General features: G+C 56.9%; 1 protein-coding gene across 2 annotated transcripts in view; it reads right to left on the bottom strand.

The window, feature by feature from the left end:
- The window catches only part of TRIM8 (tripartite motif containing 8), a 30,586-nt gene extending 15,435 nt beyond the window's left edge, over positions 1–15,151 (bottom strand). The window contains exons 1-2 of one of the 2 annotated variants that reach the window (XM_074831168.1): positions 13,734–15,151; positions 12,790–13,447 (exon numbers count right to left, since the gene is read on the bottom strand). In XM_074831168.1, coding sequence (XP_074687269.1) covers positions 12,790–13,359 — 570 coding nt within the window. In that variant the 5' untranslated portion in view covers positions 13,360–13,447; positions 13,734–15,151. The remainder of the gene's footprint in view (positions 1–12,789; positions 13,448–13,733) is intronic. The other variant, XM_074831167.1, reaches the window with a different exon arrangement.
- Positions 15,152–19,241: the final 4,090 nt, after the last annotated feature.

Here is a 19,241-nt window from a genome sequence, read left to right as displayed (position 1 = left end):
TGGGAGAGCAAAGGTCCCTTCTGGCAGCAGGGCATCGGTGGTGGAATCAAGGGATGGGGGCATCTTCCACTGCTCTGGCCCATCTGCCCAGCATCCCGCCTCGGGTTGTCCCACGTTCCTCTGAAACAGGATACTTGTGTGGTGCTGGTCCTGCTGGGGAAGCTCTGCCAGGGTGTCCTCTGAGACTTGACGTGCAGCAGGTTTTGAACTTGCATTGCTTTGTACCTTTATTTGTTAGGCTGGCTGGGACCAGACACAAAGCACTACACCCTGCAACCTCTTCCGCGTGCCAGCAGCTGGGGAAGGCAAGAGTCAGAGCTCAGCCTCGCTCTCCGTTCTTCCTCCCTCTGGAAACGCAAGCCACCCGCACCCACCACAGTTTGGGGGTGGCAAGTCCTGAACATGCTGGGCACAGCACAGTACTTCTGGCTTGCAAGAACTGCACGAAGAGGGCTCTGACTTAGTCAAACGTGACGTCCCAAATTCCCCACCAGCCGTGATCACAGGAAATCTTTGGGACCGGTCCCAAAGCTGCCTCATTGTGCTCTGAGCAGCAACAGCATGAATGAATCACGCTCCTCAACGTGACACCCAGCTCCCAGCAACGTACTTGGGACCAAAATATTTACGTTGCAAGCGAGTAAGAATAGGACCAGATCCCCTCCCCAGTCTGGTGATATAAAAAGGCCAAATTGGTCTTGAATCGAGCAAGTGGGTGGCAGGAGGATAAGAAAGCAGGAGGCAGAGACCAGCCCTGTGTCTTGCAGCCTGGCTCTGCCCAACAACGCTGAACCAGAGCCCTTCTCCGTGGCAGCAAAACCCCCACAGCAGTGAGCACCGAGACTATGATCCCCATGGTACCACGCTCCCGCCGGAGCTCAGCAGCCGGGCAACACGTGAGGGAGCATGCTGGGACCTGTAGTTTCCAGCCAGCCAGCTGCAAAACGCCATCCGCCAGTAAACACGTCTCAAATTAAAGAGATGCGAGGCCCCCAAGCTCCTGGCAAGGTGCCAGCCACAGCTTCTTGTTGGCAGGCACTTGGCCAATTCCCATGTGTTGCATTAGCCCCTTTCCAAGGAGCAGCCAAGAGCCCACACCCCGCAAACCCCCTCACAGCTAAGCTGTGCCCTGTCCTTGACGTGTCTGCACGGACAGCAAGATGCTCCCAGAGCTCAGATGCAGCCCTGGGCTGCGGGAGGTGTCAGCCCTGCTCCTGCCTTGCTGTGAGCCCCTCCACTTCTGCTCTGTGGCACTGGGCCACTGACTCTGGAGCAAGACCCCACAGCCAGCACTGCCCAAGCTTCAGCTATATAGAGGCTAATGCTGCATCCCTAGAGGGGTCAAACAAAGATGCCACCAAAGCAATCAGAGTTGCAGACAGCAAGAAGCAACACATCAGCACGGTGCTTTTGGGCAGAGCAGCCAAGCAGGCAAAGCTCCACTGAACCACCATGCTGGAGGACCTGAGGGCAACCACCTCCCCGTAGCATCCTGGCCAGGCATGCAGCCTCCCCCTGAGCGCTGCTGCCCCGTGCTCCGGCGAGGCCAGGACCGTATGTCGCCCTGTGAGGAGCGTGGCACCCCACTCCTCGTCTGCTCACCCTCCCTGCTGCGGAGGAAATCGCAGCGCCCGGCTGATGTCAGAAGGCATCACTTCACACAAAGGCCAGGCTTCCTGGCAGGGAAGGGGTGGGGGAGTGGGAAGGAAGGGGAAGAGAAGCCTGGGGCAAAGGCAACCAGCACCTCCAGCTCCCCACGCACACGAGGGTCAGCAGCAGTTCTCCTTTAACCACCCCTGTGCTCAGGAAAGAGAGACAACATCCTATTTCCCAGCGCCCTTCACAGGACCCCAGCGTGGCTCTGCCCTGCACAGCTGTGATGGAGTATGCACCCCTTTAAGGATGCACAGAAAAAAGGGACTGAAGTTTATTTTAATTTGCTCCTGCAAATAAATGAAATCCACCTTATCCACCTCAGCCAGACTGTGGCTGCTGCTGACCAGGGGAAGCACACTCCAGCCAAGCACGGGGGCACAGCCCCCTGCCCAGCATCCACTCAGGAGAAAAGCCACCTCTGTGACAAGCTCCAGCATCCCCAAAATGGGCACAACCGTGCACCCCACCTGTCTCCTGCACACAGGTGTTTAAATGCTCATGGCACCAGTTAATTAATATATTCAGGACAAAGTCATCTGCAGTTCTCATTTCACAAACTCCTTTCCTCAAGGCACTCCCCAAAGCCAAGCATCTTTACAACACACATCACATCATAGTATCCAAGGCATCGACATGACCTCCTGTTTCAGTCTCTCCTCTCCTCCTCTGCCTCCCGTGGTCCCAGCTCATCCCCCAGCAGCAAAAGTGGCTGGCGGCCAGCACTGGGCTGCATGGCTTTTGTCTTCACCTCAGCCACTCTCCTAAGGGCAGGAGTACTCTGGACCAGCTGCACAGGGACCAGTGAAGAGGGGTTGACCACAGGGGACCTGCGGGATCTGGTCGATGTTGATTGAGGAGGGGAATCGCTGATGTTGCAGGGGGCAGCCCAGGAAGGTGGATTTTGGATGTGGGCACCACCAGGGAATAACCGTAAAGGAGCAAACGCCACTGCTCTTCCTCAACGTGCTGACTTCTGCTCCTAGGAGGAGACCTGTCATCGGTTTTTAATCTTGCCCGATTACAGGCCAGCCTTTGACATTATTGATCTTAGGCCCCTGAAGCATCATTTATCTTCCAGGTTTGACTCACAGATTGGAGCTTGACAGCTCAGACCCCAGTCAGCTCCATCCTCCCGGGGAGCCAGGGGAACCGCTCTGATCAACGCCGGTCCTGCCAATTCGTGCGAGCTGTATTCGAGGCTCAGCTTCCATCCCCAAATGAGGCATCTTTTGCCAGATGCCCTCTCCCCACCTTGCATTTCATCTCCTGACTCAAAAGTTCAGCTCCTCAGGTCTCCAGCAGACCAGCAGCACTTTAACAAGCACAGCAATCGAAGGTGCCTTCAGCGCCCACTGCTTCCCCCTTTCAGTTTCATTATCCTCTTTTAAAGAGGACGTGGTGGAGGCACAAAGGTTACGGGATGTGACGAGAACCGCACAGGGATTGGGGGGGCAGCACCAACGTGCAGGGTACAACCAGAGAAGCCATTTCTAGCTGTGACCACACTGCCATTTTCTACAGCAGAAGGACCAACAACAGCGGCTCCTCATCCCCTGCTGAGCTTGAACCCACAAAGAAACCTGGCTGCTAGCTCGGCTCTGCGGTGGCTTCTCCCTACCTGCCGGCTAGCACAGCCACGCCTTGGGGCCAGCTTGTGATTTCTGCTTGACCTTCAAAACGTTAATGCCTGCTCCCTCCACCAGGCAGAACAAGAGATGGGCTCCACTGATGCAAAGCAGCTGGCAGCGCTGGGATTCAGGATGCCTGGAATCACCACCCCACAGATGGGGCATGCCTGGGGTTGCTGCCCCACTCCCCTGGTTTCCTCCATCTTCCACCCAAGCTGACAGATGTTCCCAGCCTCCACCATTTGGGAAGCACAAGGTTTTCTTCAAATGTCTATGTCTACAGTTACTGGGGGCAGTGTGTGCATGAAGGTTGTCTTTCCAGGTGCCTCCTGTCTCTCTCTCTCTCTCTCTCCTGAAAAGCTGGGCCTTGCATTTTGGGAAGGAGGAACATTTCCTGAGGAAGGTTCCAGCAGGCAGTTTTAACACGTAGAGGAAGGTTTAGCTTTTGCTCGTTGCCTCGGTATTATTTATCAGCTTGTTGTAAAAGCACTCTGATAAATGGAGATTAGTACCATGTGCATTCATAGATGGGAGCAGTAACCAGGAGCCAGCCTTGGGGAAGAAGCGCCTGGGCAGGGGCCGCCAGGAGGGTCTGTGTTCGGCAAGGTACCACCACCAGCAAAGAAAGTCCGAGTCTCCAGAATTGCTTGCCCACACTGCCACAGAATTCCCAACTCCCTAGCAGCCCCTCCCCCTCACCCCCATCTCCGCTTATCTCTACTTTAGGGTAACACCCTGACATCCCTACCCAGATTTTAGGTTGCTGCAGAGATTAAACTGACCTTTTCCCCCCCTGTTTTAAGTAAAATGCTACAAAATCCTTGGCTGAAGGACAGGCCGTGGTTTCACCTGCTGGGCTCACACCCTCAGGAGATGCATTTGGCAAGGGGTGGTCTCCACACGACACACAGGATGTTATTTCCAGCCCCCTGCCTGGATGCCCTGTCATGCAAGATGCCATCAGGCAGAGGCAGGAAAATAACCCCAAAATGTGCTCTCATTCCCTTGTAGGGGGCAGATCCCTTCCCCATCCTCTACAACCAAATCACCTTTGACCCAAACAGGGCTTGCAGGCCTCAGCCACCAAGCCACAACGGTGCAGCTGTGGCAGGAGAGCTGCAGTAATTCCCTCTCGGATCTGGCCACCCCCATCACTAAGGGGCTAGCACAATACCCGAGGGAAGGGGGAGCGTGGACCTCCCCACCGTCCCCAAAGGGTCTGCGAGGGGGACAGAGACCTCACAGCGCATTTATTCCGCTCCATCCATTTCAGAGGCGTGCTTCAAGGGGCTTTTTGCTGTCGGAGGCGGGTGCACCAGGACAGGAGGAGAACAAAGGGAGGCACCGGTGCACCCCCAGCCCTTTGTCTGAGCGCAGAGGAGTTCACCTGCAGGGAAAACCAGCTCCCACCGTGGAAGACAGCAGCTCTGCACGGATTCGGATGGGGAGAGGGATGCCGTCCCCCCCCACCCCCCCCCCCCGACAGCCAGAGGATAATGAGCAGAAGGAGGCGATCACGTTACCCTCTCTCCCCTTGCCACATGCACAAGCCCATTACAGCGCACGCCAAACCCCCTCACCCCCCCGACTTTCCAACAACAACCGCAACCAGCAATAAAAACCATTGCCACAAAAATATCAACCCACCCCCCAGCACAATCGATCTGTGCCTGCGTGTGGCCGAGCACCAAACCCCGGAGCTCAGCTCCACCGACCGGGATCGACTGGGAGGGAAGGGGGTGGGAGACTAGTTTCCAAGAGATGGGGTTTTAAAGCCACACAATAACTGGCTCAAATGAGGGTTTGGATTAAGCTGTTGTACAGCGAGGGAAAACACCACCTCCATTAGGATACAGGGGATTTTCCTTCCCCTTCTCCAAAGCTCCAGCTCCAGGATGAAGCTTCCAGGTCACCCAGGCAGGGAGAGGAGAACCAGGTGATGCTGAGCAAATGGGGGATCCCACTGAGGGAGAGACGGGTGGAGGGAGGAAGGGGCAGATTAGCCCTCCCCGAGCCCCAGATTGTACAGTCGGCTGGTCTGACAACGTTTACTCATATTTCAGAGAGACACAGCCATCCGGAATGTCACTCCCTGCCAACTCCCTCATCTGGAGCCATCCACAGCTCGGCTCTTCCCAGCCCGCTCCAGAGACAACCCCCCCAGAGCATCCACACATCAAGGAATTGAGAAAGGACAGGTAAGGGGAAGAGAAGAAACAGAGAAATTAAATTGATTCATGTTTAAATTTTTTTTTTTTTAACAGTTCTCGTACATCATCCCAGTGAACAGATGACTTCGAGTGTGTATTACATAGAAGGCACCACTGCAGCGTGGCAGGGCGCTGCTCTGAGCCCAGAACTTTGCTCATGTTACCATCACAAGTGAATCACAAGACAGAAGAGGGACAACCATGATCCCCTGGCGAGAACGGACCAAAGCTGTCCTTATCAGAAAGGATTTGGGACTGGGAACCTCTTTCCCAAGTTCATCTGGGGGACATATGTAAATACTCTTGTGCGCATCCAGAGTCTCATGCCTGTAAATAACTGTCCCTCCCTCCGTATTTGGGACCAGGCATCTCCTCCTCTCTTTCCCAAGGGCACTAGCTGTAGCTCTCCTGGGTAAAGGAAGGGTGGCTGCCTCTACAGTCCTTCTTCCATAGAAGAGAGAAAGGCAGGACACCCCTGGTCCTGCCCATTCCACACCTCTCCACCAGTCCCCCCCAGCATCTGCCCCATCTTCTCTGCCAGCAAATGGAGGTTCACCGCATTTGGCTACCACCACAAGCAAGCTCAGCAGCTCCGACTCCTCCAAGCCATCCCCCTTACTCCAACCAAACCAGCATCTCCTGAGCCTACGGGCTGCTGATAAACACAGAAAGTTGACAACGTCACCAGAACCTAGCCCAAATCCCGTAGCATTTTATTTTTTTAAAAGAAAAAAAGCCAGGCCAGACCAGCTTCTGCCCCAGAGCCTGCGTGGCAAAGCAGAATCTGGCTCCAAGTGTTTATTTATAAATCCGTACATACATGTACATTTGAATTCTGACAGAATTAATTCTGGCATCCAGCTAATTCAAAGCATTCCTCCCCCATCACACTACTGTTGCAGGCCAGCCCAGCACAGAAGCTGATTATAAAATGCTGCACTAGCCAGGCATTTCTGCAAAGGCTTGTGCTATTGAGCATTCAGTCTTTCCTTGCTTGGCTATTTCATTGTTTCGGTGTCGATCCCTCCTCTCTTGCCCTGTGTTTCCTGGTTACTTTTGTCCCTGCTCTGGAAGCACTGCTGCTCTCAGCCCCATTTCAGTGTCAGACTGAAAAAAACCCCAAAACAATTACATGAAATTAAAGAGAAGAAAAGAAGAAATTACCCCTCTGTACCAAGATTTCCAGTAAACAGATAGGTAACGAGCAAAAAATAGGCCAATATGCTGCAAGGCAAGCTGCAGAGAGATCTGGGGATAGAAAACCCTCTGCCTCCCTCTGAAGCACAGCTAAGAAATCCCTGTGTGGTCACATGCTGTCCTCTGGAGCAGAGAGGAGAGAGGTCAGGGCAGCCAGCACTGTAAGAGCCTCTTTATTCTTGGGCAGTTGCACGAATCTGATCGCTTGTGCCCTTTGTGAGACATGGAAATCTGCCTTCTCCTCCCACCCCCTTTGCCAGCCCCCCCTTCTGCTCCCTCGGCTCAGACAGGGACAGAGGCAACTCCTTGGCTCCAGAGGCAAAGACTGGAGCAGCTGAGAGGCTGTGGACCCCTCTCTGGCCAGGACCAGGCTCGTCTGAGCACGCGGAAGAAGCTTGAAGACAGTGCTTTGGTGGAGCAACGGGAGGGGAGGAGAAGGGAAGGATGGTCCTGGGACTCAGGCCCTTCTCGAAGGGCTCACCCAGGCTCCCACGTGCGAGGCACGAGGCTAAGGGGTGGAGGAGAGTCCAGGGTGTCACACTACAGCCCACGTCTTTCCTACTTCTCCCTCTCTGCCATGCTCAGGGGCTCGAGGAGAGCGGCATGCTGCACACCTCCATGCCAGCAGCCACATGACGCTTACATAAATATCACAGGTTGGATTTAGACTAAACAAGGGTCTGAGCTAAGTTTATTACATTCTCAGCACCAGTCAAAGCTGGGCTTACACCTCCTGGTTCAGAGACCAGACCAGGACACCCCCAATCTCAGGGGCTCATTCAAAGCCACTGCCAAGGGAGGACTTCAAGGCAGAAAGCTCTGGCCAGGGCTGTCTGGCATGGGTGGGCAAGGCTGTGCCTAGGACATCCCCACCTACAAAGTACAGCCAACCCCTATATACCAAAGGGGTAAGCCTGGGCTACAATTTGTCACTGTTCCTTGCAAAACAGCTCAAAGTCAACGGATGAACCTCACTTTCCCTCTCCTCACCAGCACCCGTCCACACAGCATTGCCCCCCACGGGAAGAGAGCATTCTCCGCTGCAGCCCCTGTCCTACTCCTCTTCTCTACCAAGGCTGCAAGCCTCCTTCCTCCCACCCAAACCCACCAGGCTGCCTCCCCACATCCTCCCATCTCTGCTGTCACTTCTCAAATTGACTACCCAGAAGACTTGCAGCTGCAGGTCTACAGCAAGGAACCGCTGGCAACCTGATGGGCTAAGGGCAAGGAAAATGCTCAAGCTTAGCAGGAAAGCAGTCAGGAAAAGCCCTTAATGCAAACCCCGAGAAGGCAGGAGACTATCCCAGTTCAGCCAAAGATCTAGGACCACCAAGATACCCAGTGCCACTTGGCCAGCAAACCCAGATGGGTTTGCAGCAGGATGGCTCAGGTCCCCCGAGGCCACTCTAGGGCAGCACAGGCTGCTATCAGTTGAACTGAAATCCCCCTGCTGTCCCTGACAACACAGCACAGCAAAGCCTGACAGATCGATGGTGGTGAATGGCACAGAGCTAGAAAGCGAGGCTAGGTGGGTGCTGGGATTTCTGTGACTGCCCAAGGCCTAAGAAGTCATTACTCATCACGGCAGCTTGACCAACTGACAGCATCCCAGGGCACAATGATCAGTCACATTTAGGAGCCTGGCGCTGGACTCCCAAGGCCCCTGGGCAGGAACCAGAGCATGGGAAAAGGCAGGGGAGGGAGAGACCTGGGTTAGGCTGACCTAACCCCTGAGTTGGGCTGGCGGTTTAGCTCTGGGGTGCTGGTGGAGGCTCAGGTGGAGGGTGCAGGGAGAACCTACAGCACTCCAGCTTCATAGGACCTACTGCAAAAGTCATCTGGGGACCACGTATGTTCAACGAGTGCCACAGGGAACGCCTGCCACGCACCAGCCCACACCATCTACAGTCACGAGAGCTAAATTAACACTCGAACACTTGGGGCACTTACACTCACAAGGCCTCCAGTGAGCTGCGTGCCGTGCTCCTCATAAACAAGTCATCTGGAAAATAAGTAAGCCTATAAAAATCCAGCCCATCACAAGTTACCAAACCTGTTTCAGAGTAAAACAGCCTACAGCAACTCACACCAGGAGCCTGGCAGTGGAGCCGACCCCAACCTCCTCACCAGTGGGGCTCCCTAGGTCCCAGCAAAACATCCCTGGTACAGATGGCAACATGGGGATGCGACACAGTACTCATTTCAAACAGGGAGGTATCTCTGGTGTCAGGGCCATCTAGCAAAGAAAAGTTGGTGGCATTTTCCCTCTAGAGACCTAGAGCTTTTGAACCGCAGAAGCAGTCAGCTGGGGCAGGTAGGAAAAGCGCACAGGCTATCTCTGCACTGGGGCTGGTGGCCAACACTGGCAAAGGACCAGAGTTTCTGGTACAGACTTGGGATTCATCTCGTCCTGTGCTCCTACCAAGTGCTCACCTCTCCTCTTTCCTGTACTTCAGCAAGCACCTGAGCTGGCCTTATCTGGGATGCTGCCAAGAAAGCAAGCTCAAACCCACCAAGGAGCAGACAGACTCAGCAGCCCAGTCCCTGTCCCCCTGGATTTGCCGAATGGGCACTGTTCCATGGCTAGGACTGGGTGCTGCTCCTACACGCCTGCAGGAGGATCCCCAGTGTTTTCCCACAGGTCTCCGCACCACAACACACTTTCTCCCTCTTAATGTTCAAAACCACCAGATATCTTCAGAATGTGAAGGGATTTTCTTCCCATTTCCCAAAAATGCACTGCAAGCTAGGTCAGAGGGAAATCTATCTCCAGCCCCTGAAACAGAACAGAAGCAGGAGCAGAGCCTCTACCCAAGCCCTTTTCCACTGGTGGCACCTCCAGCTGAGGACAGGCAGCTTGGGGCACCCCCAAGCAAGCTCTGATGTACCTGGCCTCAATCAACTGTGTCCCACACAAAGATGGGGAAAATACGGTAATACCCCGCAAGTGAGTCCCTTTCTTTGGCTGCTGCCATCTGACGTGTATTTCTCCCCTTTTTAGATTTAAAAAAAAAAAAGCAACACATCAACCTCACACTGGAGCAACTTTCTTTTTCAACCCTGGAAACAGGTTCCCCCATGCTGAGGAGACGGCAGGTTGCCCCATGCAGGCGGAAGGCACGTGGCTCGGTCAGCAAAGGCAAAGATGGAAGAAAAAATGTTTCGTTTTGAGACTTTGACACAAACAAAATGACAAGAAGCAAAAAAAAAAAAAGAGGGTGGGTTGTTGGCTTTTTTTTTTCCCCCTCTCCTCTAAGCACTACAAAAACAGGAAACAAAGGAGAAAACATCTCACAGGGGGGAAGGGGAGGTAAGCGCTTTATACGCCCACGAAAGAAAGATTAACCACATATTTTATTTACTGTTTGTATTACAGTTGCACCGTGGAGTTCAACCAATTCTGAGCCAGGGCTCTGCGGGTTTGTGCAGCACCTAACGCTGAGTGGTCCCCTTCCCCCAAACCCACCAAGCACGCACCTCCACTTCAAGTGAGCCCTCCACAGATACCCTCTTTCCTCCTGCAGACACCTACCTCCGGCCTCTTTTGCCCAGCACAAGCTCTTTTGCCCCAGTTGCTGGCTGAGAAAGCACTGGTGCTGTCCCCAAGGAGTTTTGAGCCCCTTTTCCCCTTCAAATCCAACTGTAACTGGGTCAAGATGCCCTCCAAGGTTGGCTGGCAGCAGAACCAGAGTAATAAACGCTAAAAAAGGTGGGTTTATGGGTAGGGTGTTTGCAGGCTCCTGTTCCTCCTCTGGGTTCTTGGAGCGACCCCCACCACACTGGATCAATGTCGCACCCCCCCACACTCGCAGGTCCCCCACACCAAGGACAGGGCTCTGGGCCCCCAAACTTTGACTCATTTCTCAATTAACAGCTTCCCGAACGCGAGCCACGCATGGAACAAACCTCTCACAACGGGGCCTCCCCCAGACCTCCCAAGCCCAGCGTTACTCATCCGCCCCCCAGCCCCAGCCCTCCTTCCCCGGGATGTTCCAAATGTGGCTCACCGCCGCGGGGTGAGCAAGCAGCCAGGAATCCCGGGCCTGGCTCCCGCAGGCGGGAAGCCGTCACCGGCTGAGCGCACGCACCCTAATTCAGGAGCTGACACAGCCGCCTTCCTTGCCGGCTGGCGAGGGGCGGCTTTCAGCCAGAGACCTGGCCAAGGCCATGCAGCAAGAGCCGGCAACCTGCCGGGCATTTTTCCCGGGGACCCTTCCCTACTCCATCTGTTTCACGGAGGAACTGCCTCAACTATGGGGTGGGGGAGGATCCCTTGGGTACACTGTCCCTCAGCTTTGGGCTGTCCTCCATTGCCCCAGACTCTGAGCACCCAACCAAGCCACATGCCTAGCGGGAAGAGACAAGCTTATCATCGCAGAGAAAGGAAATTAAGATAATGTGGTGATGGAGGTACCGAGGGATTTGGCCAAGGTCACAAAATAATTCTGCGTCTCTACGATACAGCTGTCTAACACCTTCGGTGTCTGGCCACATATCCTAAAATTTCAAGCCAGGGCCAAAATCCAGCCTAGCCAGTGGCAGCTTTCTGCCAGGTCATTAGCAGCGTGCATCCGCAAGGAGCAGCGAACATCCAGCCATAACAACAGCAGCAACAACAAAAAAACCCCACGCAGCAAGAGCGGGAACAGATGAGATCAAAGTGTCCTGGAAAAGGACCTGGAAAAATAGTTTTGGTCCCTGGCTAAGGCTCCCGGGAAATGCACACACAAGCCCCGTCCCAGCCCTGCGCAGCCCTCCCGGGGTGGCTCCCCACCCTGGCAGAGGGCAACCAAAATGACTCCCTATAAATAGAAGCAGAAAAGCGCTTCTCCAAAAGCCTGGCTGGGTCTTTCCCCTTCCAGCTCGTGTGGCGGAGCTGCTGGCACCTCCGTGGAGGTCTCTGGTTTTCCCCAAAAAAACCTGGAGAGGAAAATAACCTTCCTGTGAGCTCAGGCTGGCTCCTCTCTGCACAGAGCTGCCCCCCCTCTCAGGCCTGGCCATCCAATTGGAAAGTAATTATACTGCAATTTTTATTTATGACTTTTTTTTTTATTGCTAAATGGTGACTCATTTTGGCAACATTAAAATACACAGGAAATCATCCCCATTTTACAGTAATCACCATTCAATTCATTGTTAAATATTTATTCGGCGGACAAGCGCCGGGCCTCTTTCGAAGGGTCAGAGGGGGAGCGGAGGGGCAGCCTTGGGAGGGGGTGAAGGTGGCGGAGGGGTCACGGCAGGGCTGCTGGCAGGGCTGCCCGCAAGGCTGTTAAATGCCCGCCACGAACTTCAGGGTGGGGAGCCAGGGGTGAAAGCTCCTGCCAGATGGCCTGGCCACGAGCAAAATACAGACTCGCTTTCCCTCGAATCCAGTGCTACGCCCCATGCTGCTTTTGGGGGGGAAGTGGAGGGGGGGGGGGCAGCCCTGCGCCCCCTAAGAAAAACCCCATTATTTGGCCAAACCCCAAGCCTAAATCCCCGCCAGCGAGAAGACGTGGGTCTCCACCATGAAGCTCTCCGAGTGCCGGGGGAAGGGGATGGCGGCCGCCGGCCCCGGCGGGAGGCAGTGGGAAGAGCCAGCACTTTGACATTCACAGGCCTTACAATGGACCGGGTCCACGTCTGTGGCTGCTTTGTCCCCCCTGGGGAGCCCAATTTCGGGGCAACTCGACCTCGGATGTGGGCAGCTCCTCTGCCTTCCTCCAAATGGCTGCATACCCCTGCAGGAACCAGGGAGACGACCCCTCCAAAGATCCCTGGCCCAGGATCTTGACTCTTCCCCACGCAGCCCAGACCCGAGCAGCCACAGGTCTGATGGCTGAATGGCTCTGAAGGCCTCCCAGCACGGGCCCCCTTCCCTGGGGAGCCCTCCCGGCACCCACAGACTCCGTCACAGCTCGGCTGGGGAGGCCACCTAACATGTCCGCCGCGGGGGGACCAGGCGGAGGAGGAGCAGCACCGGGGTGGATTTTGTGTAGGCCCTACACAAACACAGGCCTTTGGAGAACAAACACGGCAGGGGAAGAGGGCGGCCAGGGAGAGCGGCAGCCCCCTTGGGCTGGACAAACCCACGTCTCCATGAAGGTCTGACTTACCCTGATCTCATTGCGGCGGATCTCCACGTCGCAGACCGAGTGTCCCTGGTGGGCCCCGCTGTAGTAGCAGCAGAACTGGCAGACGGCCACCTGCTCGGCCTCGCAGTGGTACAGACGGTAGGCGTTGTGCTGGGGGCAGCTCCAGGCCCGCACGTCGTCCGCCTCCACCAGGAGATGGCCCCGGGCCGTGGAGGGTTGCTGGAGGTGGGTCTGGACGTGGGACTGGCAACACGGGGCCTCGCACCTCAAACAGATCTTCTGGGCCGGCAGCGGCGGGCCCCGGCGGCAAAAGACGCAGTGCAAGACAGAGGGGGGCTTCTCCAGGTTGAGGGAGTTGAACTTCTCCACGATGTTGGTGAGCTTCAGGTTCTTCTCCAGGTTGGGCTTCTGGTTGTAGGCCTGGTTGCACTCCGGGCACCGCACCAAGCCCGACTCCTTGGCCCACGCCTCCCCGATGCAGCCCCGGCAGAAGTTGTGCTTGCAGGGCAGCTGGACCGGCTCCACGAAGACGTGCAGGCAAATGGGGCAGATGAGCTCCTCTTCGAAGCAGTTCTTCCAATTCTCGGCCATCTCTGCCAGCAGCCTCTGGCGACGTTTCCCCCCAACCCGCTTCGGTCGCTCAGTGTGGTCTAGGGGCGGACGTCGGGGTCTGTCCTCCCTGCAACGGGAAGCCTGGGGGTGAACGGCTGGGCTCCCCCCTCCCCGCAGCACACGCGATAAATAATAAACCACAGCAGATTTTAAAATCAGGGATAAAATAAAACCACAGAGCAGCACTCTAGGAATTTCCATCCAGAAAACGCGACGTCCCCGTCACTTCGTTAAAAAAGCAACACAAACGGTTAAGAAAACCCCAACGTGATATAGGATTTACAGCCCAAAGTCTTAACCGCCCCTAAAAGCCATTTGTTTCTTTTTACCCCAGAAGGTGAATCGAAACTTACCAAAGGCTGAAAAAAATCCATACAAAATCCAGCAGCAGAGTCCAAGTTCCATACAAAGCTCCTAAATTTAGCGCTCCGGATCGGATTTTTCTTTTCTTAGGTTTGTAATTGACATTCAATATTTTAAAGGGACTTTTGTCCCCCACCAACCTGGCTAACAGCTGAGAGCACGGACTCGCTCGGCGTTTTATTTTTTATCCCCTGTATTTCTCCTCCCTCTCCCCCTGATGGGAGTTGGGAATCAGAGTCTTTTAAAGGAAACAGATCAAAGGGTTAAGATCCAAAATGGGAAAAGGAGAAAGATTAAAAAAATAATAATAATAGCGACGATGACGATGGCAAAAAACCGAATTCTCTCCGCGGCCCCCGAGATTTGCTTCTAACCCGGCGGAGCAGCAGAGAAAAAAACGGAAGAGGAAAAAAAAAAAAAGACAAGACAGGAAAAAAAAAAAAAAAAAAAAAAAGGAGAAGAAAAAAAAACCCCTCTCGCCTGCTTCGAGATTGCGAGGTCTTGAATGGGAGAGCTCGGTCATTCAGAGCAAACCCCAGCCCAGCGCAACCCTCCCAGCCTCGTCCAAGGCTCCCAGAGAGGGATGGGAGAGAGGACGGGCTTTGCCGGGGGGGGATCTAAATCCCGCGGCCCCCAAAATCAACCTGCTCTGACTTCCCACCGGGGCTGGGGGGAAAAAGGCGTCCGGAGCGGGGGGCTGGGGGGGGGGGGGAGGGGGGGGGGGTGTCCGACCTAGCCCGGTCTCATGGCCAGCGAGCGGGGACGGAGCCCCCCCGACAGCAACAAAGCGATGGAGTCGGGGGTCCCGGAGAGGGACGAGTGTCGGAGCCGCCCCGGAGCGCCTTCCCCGGTCCGGCCCCACCGGGAAGGGGCGAGGCGGCGGCGGGCAGCCGGGAGGAGCCGGCCGAAGCGTGCGGTTCCGGGAGAGCCGAGTCAGCTCTCAGCCATTTTGAGCTGCCCTGCTAGAGAACGGAGACCAGAGGCGCATTAAAAATAAAATTTAAAATTAAAAAAAAATAAAAAAGGTATTAAAAAAATTTAAATAAAGTCACCGGAACAAAACCGCTCCCGCCGCCTCCCCCGCCCGCGCGGCGGGGCTCTGCGGAGGGGCTGCGGCTGCGGGGCCAGCCGAGCCGGAGCCGAGCCGAGCCGTCCCGTCCCGGCGGGGCCGCTCAGCAGAGCCCCCCGCGCCTGCCCCCGCGGCCGCCGCCTCCAGCCATCTTGGGCTCGCCCTGGGCGCCGCCCGCCCGCCCGCCGGAGCCCCACGCCCCGGCCTTCCTCCCGCCGCCCCCGGGGAGGCGGCCGCGGCCCGAGGAGGGGGGACGAGGAGAAGTGGGGGAGAGGGGGGCGGGGGGGCGCGGATCCCCGCAGCGGATCTCCTCGGGGAGGGGGAAAGGGGGGGGCGGCGCCTCGGAGGCGGCCGGGCTCAGCCCCGGCGCGGGGGGCCGGGGCGGCGGCGGGGGGCGGGCGGGGCGGCCATGGGGGCGGCGGCCGCGGGGGATATATCGACCGGGGGAGAGAGGAGGGGAGGGCGGGCGCGCTCCGCCCCGGCGCGCCGAGGGGCCGCCCCGCTCGGGAGCCGGTCGGGGTGGGTGGGGGGCGCGGAGCGGAGGCGCCGGAGCCGGAGCCGGTGCCGGTGGGTCCCGCCGGGCGCTGCCGCCGCCGCTGCCGCCTCGGAGCTGCGCGGCGCTGCGCTGCGCTGCGGCGGGACCGGCCCCGCCCCGCCCCGCCCCGCCCGCGGGCCCGCCCACCGCGCGTCACGGGCCCCGCCCCCGCCCCGCCCACCACGGAGACGGCGCCGCCTTAAAGGGGACACGGCTGGCTCTGGGGCCCACCGCGGTGCTCGGCGCTGCGCGGCCCTCGGCCGGCGCGGTGACGGTCCCGGCGGCTGTGGCCCAGCCTGTGAGGAGCCCAGGCGTGTCCCCAGCTGGCATGTCCCTGCTGGCTACCGCGTCAGCGGGAAGGACACCCTGCCTGGCCACCAGCATCCCTGTGCGGCCAGGAGCCAGGGCCGCTCAGGGTGCCAGTCCATATAAAGGGGCCGATTGCCCTGGAACCAGCTCACATCTGGGCCACAGCTGGCCCCGCATACCAGAAGTGCCCTCTGGAGCCTCCTATGCCCTCTCAGTTCCCCTCTGAATGGGCTGTTACTTTGCACGGGACCATTTCAGGTGCGTTTCCTCCCCGTGCAGAGCAACAGCCGTTTGTCCGGAGGGGTCTTTCCAAAACCAGCAGCCCCAGCACCTCCCGCCAGAGCCGGGGACACAGAGGTGTCTCTGTTAACAGCTCTCCCACCAAATGTTTCCGCAGCTGTTTTGCGGGATGCTGTATATCCAACCCCTGCCAAATGTGCGGGGCCGCTGGGAACAAAGCACGTTGCTGGTGTAAATCCATTTCCCACTGGCGAAGGGATCACAAATGGCTTCAAAATGGAGTATTTAGACAAAAGAACCACTCAGGGTGCAGAGTCAGGTTTGTGGTGGAATGATAAGGGGCAAAGGCTCAGATGGTGGCTTCAGGATCTGGCTCCCACCTTGCCCCTGGGCCATACTCACTGAATGGCAATTTGCCTCTGGGAGGGATTTAGCAGGAATTCCAGATCACAGCCTCAAAGCCACGACCAAACTGTCCAGAGACGCCACCCAGTAGCAACTACTATAGCACCCTATAGTCACAGTGCCATGGGCCACCCAGGGCAGGCGGCTGCCTGCTAGAGGCAGCACACCCAGGGTGGGGGTGATCCAGGTCCTTCCACACTTCCCTTCACGGGAACTCCCTGTGCACAGGTGGGTCCTGCCAAGAGACACCCTGATAAGGAGACAGAGTGATACCAGCTATCTTTGGGTTGGTTTTGGATTTGAGATCCCCCATCCCATTTCCCTGCCTCCACCTTTCCCCACTCACTTTATCCTTTGATGGGACATTGGGGAACACCTCTACCTGCTGCCTGCATTATATCCAGCACACCCCAGTCCCAAAGTGCTGCCCCAGGGCAAATAATAACAAATAATAACAGCGTCGTACCCCAGCACACCCCACAATGCTGATGAGGCTGCAGTTGGTGTGCAGTGCCTGGGCTGGCTCAGGACACTTTCCTTGACCCTCATTTCTGGGTGAGGCCCCCACAGCCTCTTTGCCACAATAAAACCTATTTCTAGGTTCAGCCGACTGATCCCTGCCTGCATGGGGAAGTCCACAGCTGGGCCACCCTGGGGTTGGGGCTCACCCTGTATCACCCCCCAGCTGCACCCTCCATCCCCACACACCCAGCCCATGGCTCCCAGGGCTCGAGCACCAATTCCTGCAAAGGGAGCGGTTTGCCACGTAATTCCTCTGCCAGGCCTCGAAGCCCGTGGGCTGTACATCTCTGGGGTTTTACAAGTCGTCCGGCAGCCAGGACCGGCGGGAGCTGGGCAGGGCGGCACGGGATGTGTCAGAGCCGCTGTCAGCTGGCCGAGCCTGTGCGGAAGCAAACCTCTCCTCGAAAAGTCAGCGCAAAACTATTTGTGACTCTCACTTCTTTATAAACACAGGCAGTACTGGGCAGCCCCCAGTAACACTCACCATTCCCATCCCTGAGCAAGGCATGGCTCTCCTGCAGGGGCTGCTTGGGGCCCGCCCTCCCCATGCCCTTCACTGTGGGTGAGCTGGGGAAGCTGTCTGGCATTTAGCAGGATTTAAGAGTGGAAGGTGGATGGGATGGAGCTGAGCCAAGCTGAAAGACGCATCCTGCTCTCAGCTGGGTATCCTGCTGCCCCGGGACTGGCACTGGCCCTGCTGTCATCACACCTGCATCACACCTTCATCATCTGTGAAACGATGCCATCTCCCTGCCCAGCCCAGAGAAACCCCCTTGGCAAGGGAAGCCCCAAAGCCAGGCTGGTCATCACAACCCTTCTGCAGCCAGCAAGAGCTGCCTGGGGGGGCTGTAGGCAGGGACCCCTGCACACACAGCTCCCAGACACCCTCCTGCCAGTGCTGAGTGGCTGATGGACACCAGCAGGAGCGAGCTGCAGAAAGCCTGCCCACGCTTTGGGCTTCCCTCCATCAGGATCCGGCCCTGTGTGGGTGCCCCAGCCAGCACTGAGAGGCCACAGAGGTGATTTTTAGCTGAGTCCTGGTGCACATCCCTCAACTCCCCAAGCCTTGGTTTTCCCAAACACAGCCGGCCCATCGTTCCCCTTCGTTGGTGGTCTCTCTTTGGCAGCCTTAGCCCTGCACTGGAGAGACCATCACCCCCACCAGCCTCCCTGGTAAAGTATCAGCAATGTTGCTGGGGCCCCAGTTAGCACTAAGTGGGCTGTGGGTACCCACCCACAAAAGGCTGGCAGAGCATCGCCCCACACCCTGCAGATCCACGACACTCAGGGACTTGTTATCAAGGTCTGGCATTGAAGTGACATTGCCTGGTACAGAGGGACCTCGTCCCCGGGGAGCAGGGATGCGCTGGCTTGTCCACAGAGCCAAGGTGCCTCTGTCACTGGGGGCAGGGGACGAGCAGGGTCATGCCTGGCTGCTGGCATTGAGGACCTGCCTCTGCTTTCCCAGGCAGACTTGAGTGACATTTAACCAGCCCGCAGACGTACAGAAACTCTGTTTGCTATTTAGGGCTGTGGACCCTACTGAGCTAATGGGAGAGGGAGGGTGTTCACACTGATTTACAGAGCAGTTGGCTGTTAAAGTGACAGCTTCCCTGTCTGCCACTACCCTGTCCCCAGGATGCCTTCCTCGGAAGCCTTGAGCCCTCTGAAAGTAATACAAAGTGATGGGCTTCTTGTATCATTTATAATTCAGTTAACCAGCCAGAGAGAAGCCATCGCTGCCCTTCTGTCCCCCTTCCACGTAAGCCCAGTGAGGTGGCTTAGTGCAGTGGTGAAAGCTCCCTCCACCCTGCTCCATATGATTAATGTGTTGAAGGCTTTTGCTGAAGTTTTAAGACTGGGTTTAAGGATTTAAGGAACTTGCAGGGTGGCAGTAGCTTGGTTTGCAGCACTAAATCTGTCTGCTTGTGGCCATCCCCCATTCCTGGCTGGGTTGGAGGAAGAGGGAAACAACCCCATGCAGGAGTCACAACACAGAGATCCCCACGGCCAGTCACCCCCTGCCCCAGCCCAGGGCACGCTGCTGACGTGCACCACTTGTGCCCAGCCATCCCACTCACATCCCCGCTGCGGTGCCACACTTGTCCATCCCACACTGTCACCTACCTGCTCTGGCACCCTCACGGCTGGGTTCCTGCTGGGGGAAGATGCATGTATGTGTGCACGGGGAAATCTCCAATCGCCTACAACTAATAAAAAGGGACCAGGAGCCGGCTGTGCAGCCTAGTCCCCACAGCACACAGCGCAAGTTCGCTGCCCCAATCACCCCGGCAACACCCGCATCCAACACTGGCACCTGGCAACAGGGCTGGGACCGTGTTCTCAGGCATTGTGATGCCCTTGCGGGCCCCTCAGGAGAGCTTTGCCCCTGTGCAATGGATGCACAGCTGGGACTCC

Source organism: Strix aluco, chromosome 7 (assembly GCF_031877795.1).
Source record: "Strix aluco isolate bStrAlu1 chromosome 7, bStrAlu1.hap1, whole genome shotgun sequence".
NCBI classification, from domain to species: Eukaryota; Metazoa; Chordata; class Aves; order Strigiformes; family Strigidae; genus Strix; species Strix aluco.
Note: the sequence above shows the minus strand (reverse complement) of the source record. Positions and strands in the feature narration are given on the sequence as shown.